Raw genomic sequence first — 10,667 nt, 5'->3', positions numbered from 1 at the left:
AATGTAAAAACATATGCTGTCATATAATTTTTTTTACAGTGTATGGGTATGTGATTGTGTAAAATTGACTTTTGATATCTGACTTGACTTCTTGCCCCGGTCTACCATCGTACATTGTACTGAATGATTATCTGAACCACTAATTTGGTACATAAAAAAACAAAAAAAAACAATGGTAGGCCTACTGCCATGTCTCAAAAAAGCTCTACCATGTCCCAAAAAATGTTAATGTGTGCATATGACTTGCAGTGTCAGTTCAATATCAGTAATCAGCAAAAACATATCAAGGTTTGGGCTGACTTTCAAGCATTTTCAATATTATTAGTTTTAATCTTAGAAAATGAAACTCTGCCAGAGGACTCTCGTCCTAAATCAACATCTGTTGCTACAGCGTCGGCCAACTGTGAGATTTTGAAATATTTTAATACATTTTATAATTATCAAGATTTTGTTGATTCACTTCATGCAGAGAGCGGACTTTTCAAAATGTTTTTGTGATGTTTCACAGGTTGATTGAAATTATGGTCAAGCATTTTGTTTAACCTCTAAAAGATTGTTGTTGATCAGATGCCACAAGTACAATTAGCATTATGCTCATATATTACCAAGGGGCCCTTAAGTATGAAATCTGTTCATTTATGTCCTGTTACTTTAATTGTATAATACATTGATTTTTAAAAAAAAAAGATAAATGTCCAGTTTGCACAAACCAGTTGTAGTGGTGTAGTGAAGGTGTAATGTTTTAGGGGCTAAATCTCTCCTTACTCTTCCCTGAATTACTACGACTGATCATTCACTCATTCAGACGTAAACAAATACATCAACATTGCACATTGACATTATTATTATTGTTTATGAGCGATATGCTGTGATGTTGAGCAGTTGCCATGGTGACGTGAGTTAGTATGGCGATGTGAAAGTGCACTTTAGACTATTTCAGTGCATTCAAAACAGCTCCGTCTGGGCTGACAATAAACTGTGACCGAATCTAGGTCACCAGGATTCCTCAGAATGAATTCATCATGCATGCAATGTGTGACTGGATGTTTATATTGGAAAAATGTAATCCATGGTTGGAGCGTTGGGAGTGAAATGATCACAAATCTGTGTTGGCCTATGAAGTGTCTACTTAGATAAAGCGCCCATATGAATAGGCTATTCAAGCCATTTAAATCTAGGATGTTGCTATCTCCCTTCAGTTTTGAGAAACCAAAAGAAAGATTGGTGTAAAAGACAGGTTTATGGAAGAAGAAAAAAAGCAATGCCAAAAAAAGAAATATACATAGCAAGAAAAAAAAACCCTTTGTGACTGGATTCATTTGTACCGAATCACCAGTTGCTGGTTGCGCGCCCTTCCTCCCCCTCTAGTGGGTGAGTGTAACCCCTCCCCCCTCGGCTTCACGGAGGCGTCTGATTGGCTCTCACAGCTCTTCTGTGACGCCAGGGCTATTTGGGCGTTGTATCTCGCATCTCATTATCAAAAGAGAACAATTTCATTATCCCCATCTCGTATCCCAAAATAATATATTTTATTTGAGATAGTGCTGTATGTATTATTATTTTCTGATCGGCTGATCACAGCTTTACCTCTCGTTATCTCCTTTCCGCGGTTTTATTTGAAAACAGACGCTCTTGAGAGCGAGCACGCGACGCGTCTGAGGGAGAAGCTCGCGCTCTTTGTTCATTCATTTCATCTGCGATTCTTTGTTGCGTGTGAAAGCATGGGAGCGCAAATCTCCAAAAACGGAGCAAAAGAGGAGACTGCTGCCGAAAAACCAGCCGAGGCTGCGAATAAATCAAATGGACAGGTAATAACTTTAATTATTATCTTTGTACATGCGTGTGATGTTTTGAGGGGGTGTGCAGTACCAAAAATCTAGTCGGTTCAAGTGAACAATGAGCCGATCAACAAAGGGACTCTCCACTTTCCACTGAAAATCAACACTTTGTGTCAAATATCCATGTTATTATTGTATAAATGTTTAAAAGATCAGCACAAATGGGTTATATTTGGTGTAAACTGCATTTTTGTTCTTTGCACGTTGATTGTAATAGACCCCCAATGTAATATGTGCGTTTAAACGGCGAATATTTTTTTTCTTTAAACCATAAAATTACGATTACGTTGAAATTCGGTGTTTCCAGTCCAATTTTTTTAGTATTATTTAAATGGGAATATCTTCGTTTAGCTTTATCAAGCTTTTCCGTCGTGCAAAGCCATTTCGGTAAAATCACCACGCCTTTATTGCATCTTGTTGATAAAATGGAAGTACAAATAAGCCACGAGACAAAATCCGTAGATTTAACATGAGAAATGGCTTTAATATGAGAAGTAGCCTTGTAAGACTGCTAATGTACTCAACACGGCGATCTTCTCGGTTTGATCAGCGCTGGTGGATCTACTCGTCCATCTTACAACGCTTTCACTTAGATGGCAACAGCATCAGCCAGACAAAGTGCATGAGACTTCACCCACGTGGCGAACCTATAGACTCCAGACAGTGTTTTCGTATAGCTTTTGCTGTTTTGTAGATTTCACACATGCGGTATAAAAGCAAACAATTGTATTTAACATTTTTACATGGTGTAAAAAAAAAAGCTTATGAAGCATTTTCTTATTCCCACAGGAGAATGGCCATGCCAAAACCAATGGGAATGCCTCTCCAAATGCAGAAGCAGCCACGGAGGATGTGCAGGCCAATGGAAAGCACTCTGCTGATGGGGAGGTGAAAGCAGATGATGGAAAGGCAGAGGAAGGAGGCGCAGAGAAGGCCGCTCCAGAGGGTGATGCGGAAAGTTCCGCCGTTGCGAATGGCGAAGACTCAGCCAAGACAGAAGAAAACGGTTCTGCCCCTGCGAGTGCCGAGCCTGCCAAAACCAAAAAGCGCTTCTCCTTTAAGAAACCATTCAAACTTAGCGGCTTCTCCTTTAAGAAGAGCGCCAAAAAAGATGCTGATGGTGGAGAGGCGGCGGCAGCGGCGGCAGAAGCTGTGGAGAATGGAGAGCAGAAGAAGGAAGCTGAACCAGAATCTGAAGAGGCCAAGCCAGAGGCCTCCAGCGAAGAGGCCAAGACGGAAGCTCCCACCGAGGAACCGAAAGCTGACGAACCAGCCGAAAGCAATGAGGAAAAACCATCCAGTGAGGTAGCCGAAGAGAAGCCAGCTGAGGAGAAGCCAGCAGAAGCTGCTCCTCAGGAACCAGCAGCCGCAGAGAGCTCAGATGCCACAGCCGCTGCCACAGAGTAAGATGGAGGTGAAAAGCCCATTTTAGATGAAGTCGAGGAGCACAAACATGGAAAATTTGTACAAAACCAATGACATTTCAAACCTTCTGTTCTCTCCCATACTTTCATCCATTCCTGTTCCATCCACTACATTGTATATGGCATTTTGAAGGAAGGAAGTTGGATGGAATGATTGGAAGTGAAAGGCACATTTTCCCCATGGTTTTCATCATTTTTTGTAGCAGTTGTGTAAGTTGTGTGGGTGTGTGTGCGCATGAGTGAGATTTAATAGAGCATTGCTTGTTTCAATTGTTTTTTTTTTTTTTTCATTTGATTTCTTTTGTAGATGAACTTACATTAGTTGTTGTAAGGACATTGAGTTGAAATGTTAGTTGAAGGTACTGGTGCCATTCTATTGGGTAAATCAAGCATGTGGAAAAAGGAGCTATCAGAAACGACGTCATTGAACAATTTACAGATGTTATTGGTCAATTGGTCAACTGCCGTTACATCAATCACTAAACAGGTGCTCAAAACCTCAGCAGCTGCATTGTGCAATACTGCAGCATTATGTATTGGTATTGGCTTTTGTCATTGCTGGATTTTATGATGTTGAAAATGGATTTATCTTGTTTTTTCTTTCTCTCAGTGGTATCAATTGAAGTGTTTTTTGTTTTCGTTTCTCTTTCTGGAAAAATTTCATTGAAAATGTTCTGAAATGTTTAAGATCAAAACATTTGGCCTGTCATGTGTAATGCAGTCAAAGTGGTTTTTATTCCAGCAGAGTTCCACAAATGTTTGAAAAATTGCCGGTGCAATCGTCAAGTAGAATTTTTTTTTTTTTTTTTTTTTTTTTTCTTTCCTGTAAATACGTCAGCACCATCTCTACTTGATTTTTAAATGGAATGTAACTGCGTGCAAATCGTTCACAATGCTTCTTTTACCCCTTCATTTTAGGGGCATTCAAAACAAAAATAAAGGATTTAGACAGACAATATATGAGTGGTTTTGAGTATTGATTGTGCAACATTGTCTTTATAATATGAATGCCTTCGCCTTGAAGGTTGTGAGCAATTTTGTGAATTTTAGAAGATCATGCATTTCTTGAATACATTTTTAGAAAACATTTCTAACTTTCATGTTATTTTGTTTGAGGTCCTCCATCACGGAGTATCCCTTTTGCCATCTCATACTGAACAACAGTACCATGGTAAAACACCTAATAATGTAATTTTATAGTTTGTAGGTTTTACTCTCATATCACATAGACCTTGAGGTATGAAAAACGTTTCATTATATTCTGTGTGTTTACCCTCAGCGCTTGTAAATGCCGTTCTTCTAAATCCCAAGGAAAGCCAAATACTTTCCAAGTATAAAATAAATGTTAACAGACGCTACTCGGATGTTTTTAGCCTACCACAGAAGCTAAAGATAATTTAGAACCATGCATTTTCTGAACTCCAAGATGAACTTCCCCACTAATCTAGCAACCACAAGATGGGTGTGTTTTCACCCAATATTCCTGTTCCTTGTTTAGATGCTAGATATTCATCTTATATGCCAAAGTTAAACTTGTGGCTCCCACCTCCGCACTCAAAGATGGTAACGACTTTACCCTCCAGGTGCTCTTGTCTTTTTTCTTTTTTTTATTCAACCACATCCCTCAAATCCTCCACATGCTGTGCCTGCCTGTGGCCTGTGGCTCCAAGCTTCTGATTGCCTCCACCCAGCGGCTTCTGTTTGACTTGTCTCCACCTAACCCACATCTATTTTGTTGACTGGTTAACTTAACACAGTTATCAAAGCATACTCCTTTACTTCCCTATCCTGTTTTTTAAAGGCACTACTCTTGGAACTAGTTTTTTTTTTTTTTTGCTGAACAAAATATAGCATTTTAAATATATCCTTTGTAATTCTGTTGCATTTTATGCCACTTTGTAGTTACCTTTTTTTTTCTTTTAAAGCAAAAAAGTTACTTATTGTGAAAATTATTACACACAGTCAAACACAAACACAGACATAAACTCTTTAGGAAATATTTTATTTTAGTCATTATGGTTTACAGATAAAATTAATCATTTGGGATAACATTTAGATGTTTATTTGTTTGCTTGCAAGTTGAAAAACAGCATTTTCACCATCTCACAATATTCAAGTCAGAAATAAGGATGTCAGGAAGAGCATTCTCTCGGTTTAATCAGTCAGGATATAAGAACAACAATAACAATAAAAATAAGACACAAAGATTTGAATTAGCCACTGTGATCAGTAACAAAAATACAAATGAGGAAAAGGCGAGAAATTATCAGAACACAACTTCACATGCTCTCTCCACACACAAAAAAAGGAAATTGTTAAGGTTTTAATTGTCTTGCTATCCCTGATAACATATTACATACGTTACTTCCTTCTTATTGGCACCACTGCTTTGAATTTTTCAAGTTGAGATGCTTGTATTTCTCAGAACAATAGCACAGTCTGTTGTGCAATGAGGTTTGCAGAACAGGATATTTTGTTTGAGAAATAGTGATGTTTTAGAAGTGACATGGTTTGATCACCTTATCACGTGGAGGCAATCAGGAACCCAGAGAAAGAGCAATGGACATTATCGGCAGCAAAAACACCATTAGCCTCGTCATCAGGGATCTGAATATAAACAGTGTCCTGCTCATTGAGCTGGAGGACAGAACTACCAGACATCTGGTCCACAAATCCCTTGTTGTACTCATCATAGGTAAACATGACTGGATCACTATTTTTATAAAGTGCCACTAAAGCATTAGCTCCATTCACATGCACGCTATAGGAGAAGTAATAAATTCCTGGAATCTGGCAGGTGAACAGACCTGTCTCGGGATCATAATGCTGCTCTGCATTATACACAATCTGATCAAACTTAATTGGGGTACCTGAAGGGGGGTAAGCTGTCACAGTTGCAACGGTGAATGCAGACACAGGACTTTTGACAAGAACTGGGTATACGGTTTCACCTCCAGCCTTCTCAAACATGACCTCACCAGGAGGACCAGGAGGGCCGGGAGGTCCAGCAGGACCTGGAAGTCCAGCAGGCCCATCAGATCCAGGAAGTCCAGGTGGACCCTGAGGTCCAGGAATTCCCTTGGCAGCCAAACCAGCTGGGCCAGGTGTTCCAGGAAGACCTGGGTGGCCTTTAAGGCCAGGTAGGCCTGCAGGACCTGCTGGGCCAACGGGGCCTCTTGCTCCAGGAGCTCCTTCCTCTCCTTTCTCACCTGCTGCTCCAGGATATCCTGGAAGACCCTTTGGTCCAGCAGATCCAGGTGCTCCTGGGGTACCAGGAGCACCTGTGTGGCCAGCATCTCCTTTGTTACCAGGAGCACCTGTAGCTCCTCTTGGACCAGGTTGTCCTGTTGCCCCTGCATATCCCTGCTTGCCTTCAATGCCTTGGGCTCCCTGTTCTCCCTTGTGCCCCTTCATCCCTGGAGGTCCCATTGGACCTTGATCACCCTTATCACCTGTTGCCCCCCTCTCACCCTGGAAACCTCTTGGACCTTGAGAACCAGCTGGACCCACAGGACCAGTAGCACCTGCATATCCAGTGTGCCCTTTAGCACCTGGCTCACCTTTCTGACCTGTTGTACCTGGGCTACCAGCTACACCTCTTTCACCTTTTACACCAGGCTCACCTGGTTTACCATAACCCGGAACACCAGGAGCACCAGGAGTACCAGTTGTGCCTTGTGGACCTTTGGGGCCAGTAGAGCCAGGCATACCTGGGGCACCATTCTCACCTGGCTTGCCAGGCATTCCAATTCCAGGAGCACCCGTTTGACCTTTTGGACCTTGTGCACCCATGGGTCCAGGTTCTCCATCACGGCCAGGTGAGCCTGATTTACCTGGTTCACCAGGATGTCCAGCTTTGCCAGGTCTTCCAACACCAGGCTCACCAGGCTTCCCTGAAGGACCCACTACTCCTGCCGGACCTCTCTCCCCTGGTGGCCCCTGAACCCCAATGCCTCTATCTCCTTTTTGTCCTGTCAGACCAGGAATACCTGGATGTCCTTTAAGACCTGGCTCTCCACGTGGTCCCATTGCTCCTGGAAGACCTGCTGCTCCAGGTTTGCCTGTTGCAGAAAAACCTGCAGGGCCAGGGCTACCAGCAGGACCAGGCATGCCTCTGGGGCCTTGAGGACCAGTTGCACCACTATCTCCTTTAAGTCCAGGTGCACCTGTGGCTCCAGGTTTGCCGGGTCCACCTGGAGAACCAGGTTTTCCAGGTGCTGAGTAACCAGAAGGACCAGGTGGTCCAGGGGGTCCCTGTGGCCCTGGCAGTCCTTCACCATCTTCTCCTGCGGGTCCAGGGGGGCCAGGAGGTCCTTCTGGGCCTGGCTCACCAGGGGCGCCTGGTTCTCCTGCTACAGATACCACTGGAATAAAACAAGAAGTTTATCAATGGCAATACTCATAATCAGTTTGAATGGCAGTGGCAATAACTGTATTTATTCAATAATCAGTAATAGGTGGAATTGTCATTTTGGAATTAACCATGCAATTAAATGTTTTTACATGTAATTCTAAGTACAATATACCAGTTTAGAAAACAATGATAGAATACAACATTGCTAGAGGACTGTGCCAGATCAAATTTAGACAGACTACAAAAATGTATGACTAAAATGTATTACTATGAACAAATGGCACATTTTTACTTATTTCTACATTGTTAGATTTATTTATATTTAACAGCTCATATACATTCATAATGGCATGTTTTCCTCAATAGTGCTGTTTTCTAAAACAACAGGACCTCAGTATATTCGAGTATGTTGATATGTATGAGTATATAAGTACACACTCAGGGAATACTCTTCAGATCCTCTATGTCCCTTTTATCAAAACACAATGTTCAGACATCAGAAAGAATCAATTTTAAACTTCAAACCCTGTGTATCACTGATGCATAACAAATCTATACATATTGTGTAAAATATTTTTTCTGATATTTTTTGTAATTTTTGTGAAACAGTGCTTGCCTCAAATGTTTAGGTTTTAACTTAAAATGTTATATCTGTGATTCTATTTTATTCTATTCTCTGAATCCTTCAGAAACATTTAATTCCTGCAATTACAGTTGAAAACAGTATTGTTTTGCTTTATTATTGATGAATAAACTCGAATTGACAAAGGCCTACAAGAACATCTATACAGAGACTTAGAGGATGTAACTCTTTCCAAATATTGCATTGTGAGTTGAACTTAAAAGCTAAGGGTACTTTATATGGATTTTATATATTTCTATTTTCTAGTCATACTATACAAATTCAGAACCTTCCATTTTCAATTACAATATACATTATTTTTGTACATTTGATAATTCCACTGGATAATCTAATATATATTAGATATAAGTACACACTCAGGGAATACTCTTCAGATCCTCTATGTCCCTTTTATATATATATATATGCGGCTAGGACTCCAGTTTTATAATTGCCTTTATGTGGTCAAATTTATTGGTTTGTAAACTACATCATACCAAAGGTCATTCTTGGAGGCACAGCTTTTTAATGAACCAAAGCAGATGTGTCTAGTTTTTGCTGTGATACACCCAGACTAATCACTTTTCAACATGTCTCTAGAGACTAATTCTAAATAGCTGTTCATAACCGTCAAAAGTTGTTTGGTTTTGACATGCATATCCTTTAAAAGTTAAAACAACGCTGAATCACTTCTGCTCAAACAAATCATATACATTTGTGCAGTATTTTGTTGTACAATATCAAATGATTATATTTGAGCTTTGAATATTTCATCAAACCATGCAGTTAGACATGATATAAGAAAATGATACAAGGTATAACATATTAAATCTTTCATACATCCTTCAACGTATTGTTTAATACTCCAAACTGGGATTTGCTGAAGGAAGTGCGGAGAAAAAATACTAAAACTAAACTAAAAGAAACAGCTTCTGTTGTGTAATCAGAGACAGTAGGACATACGTTATAGTGTGATGTATCTGTAGAGGCATGGCATGAATCTACAATTTGAATATTCAAAAGCTTAGGCAGGTTGCATTATACTATTGGAGGAAGCATTGTGCATCAGTATCCAATCAGTGTGCAGGACTACCCATGAAACTTTTTTATGCGCATACCTAATTGCCTACATTTAAACTGAACGTGTTCATCTAATACGTCTTTAGATCTTAGGTGGAAAAATAGATCTTCAGTACACTGCAGAAAGCAAAGAAAAGCATTTTTCAATTTAAACACATACCTTGGCTTTTCACTGCATAAGGCTGGTACTGGGGGGCCTTCATCACCTTCTTGACAACATATCTCTCACCATGGGCAGCCGTCAAGGCCACCAGGAGAAGAAGAATGCTTGCTACTCGTAGTTCCATTCTTAGAGGTCAAATCTGCAACAGAATTGAAAGAGTTAGATGGGATGACGTAAAGAAAACTGTTTTAGTTAAACAATTAGTTAATTAGTCCATCTTTTTAAGTAAACAACTGCTGACAACTGTAAACTATGATTTCAACTTCTATTCCATTATTAATAACTTTGCTTAAGCCATAACTCAAAGTGTTATATAAGAGCACCCGCCCATTTGCACCTGCTGATAGATGTCCCTCAATATCGAGGCCTAGTTTCCCCAAAAAACCAAAGGAGAAGAAAAAAAATGGACACCTACCGGCATACTTGGGTTCCAAATAAATAAAAAGTTTAACACAGCCGCGGCTCCCACTTCTGAATATCCTTGTGTTAGGAGCCAGACAGGATCTGCTGCTGCCTAGCACAATGATGAGGGTTTTTATACCATATCTGGCCCTTGCATCATTAAAAAAGCACCTACCACACTAGTACCTCCCCTCTCATCGCAAGGCTGTAATTACCAAGCAGATTTGCCCACTGTTGGCATGTCACTTCAGGATGGCTTTTGCTTTGAGTGTTTAGACCCATGATTAGATCTTGTTAAGCTCCCCTCAAAGCTGCAAAAGGTGCATTTTAGTCCTAAATTTGGGTCAAAAATGTCAAATTTAGGGTATGGATGGTCTGTATGATGTGTACCTCCCTATGTAATGCTGTTATCTTTAGAAACATGATGTAAACAATAATTGACACAAGTTAGTGACTTTCTAACAGTGTGTTTTTTGTGTGTGCTTATAGCATTGCAAATGTGTTTTGTGTAATCTATCTATCTATCTATCTATCTATCTATCTATCTATCTATCTATCTATCTATCTATCTATCTATCTATCTATCTATCTATCTATCTATCTATCTATCTATCTATCTATCTATCTATCTATCTATCTATCTATCTATCTATCTATCTATCTATCTATCTATCTATCTATCTATCTATCTATCTATCTATGCATTTATATGAAAATCCTATTTAGAAATGTCCAATTATAGACACTTTTTATCTGGTATTATTTTTTTGTTTGTCTGGCTGGT

The 10,667-nt window shown here is 39.9% G+C and overlaps 2 protein-coding genes across 2 annotated transcripts; one reads left to right on the top strand and one right to left on the bottom strand.

Moving 5' to 3' along the window:
• The first annotated feature begins 1,459 nt into the window (after nt 1-1,459).
• marcksb (myristoylated alanine-rich protein kinase C substrate b) lies at nt 1,460-4,216 on the top strand. Its single transcript, XM_079832508.1, has 2 exons — nt 1,460-1,808; nt 2,628-4,216. The coding sequence occupies exons 1-2, from the start codon at nt 1,722-1,724 to the stop codon at nt 3,243-3,245; spliced, it is 705 nt and encodes a 234-aa protein (XP_079688634.1). The 5' UTR covers nt 1,460-1,721; the 3' UTR covers nt 3,246-4,216.
• A 1,028-nt stretch (nt 4,217-5,244) lies between these two features.
• On the bottom strand, nt 5,245-10,002 carry col10a1a (collagen, type X, alpha 1a). The gene is made up of 3 exons (XM_079832507.1): nt 9,897-10,002; nt 9,479-9,620; nt 5,245-7,626 (listed from the first exon to the last, which is right to left on the bottom strand). The coding sequence occupies exons 2-3, from the start codon at nt 9,603-9,605 to the stop codon at nt 5,786-5,788; spliced, it is 1,968 nt and encodes a 655-aa protein (XP_079688633.1). The 5' UTR covers nt 9,606-9,620; nt 9,897-10,002; the 3' UTR covers nt 5,245-5,785.
• Between the last annotated feature and the right edge of the window lie 665 nt (nt 10,003-10,667).

The sequence above is a fragment of the Gobio gobio genome (assembly GCF_949357685.1).
Source record: "Gobio gobio genome assembly, chromosome: 13".
Classification (NCBI taxonomy): domain Eukaryota; kingdom Metazoa; phylum Chordata; class Actinopteri; order Cypriniformes; family Gobionidae; genus Gobio; species Gobio gobio.
This window is presented reverse-complemented; position numbering and strand designations above follow the sequence as displayed.

Bases quoted from the DNA above. Each gene is read 5' to 3' on its own strand.
- col10a1a (XM_079832507.1), bottom strand. From the start codon at position 9,605: ATGGAACTACGAGTAGCAAGCATTCTTCTTCTCCTGGTGGCCTTGACG. The intron at 7,627-9,478 runs GTATGTGTTTAA...GTTTTATTCCAG, and splicing joins TTATGCAGTGAAAAGCCAAG to TGGTATCTGTAGCAGGAGAA.
- marcksb (XM_079832508.1), top strand. From the start codon at position 1,722: ATGGGAGCGCAAATCTCCAAAAACGGAGCAAAAGAGGAGACTGCTGCC. The intron at 1,809-2,627 runs GTAATAACTTTA...TTATTCCCACAG, and splicing joins CGAATAAATCAAATGGACAG to GAGAATGGCCATGCCAAAAC.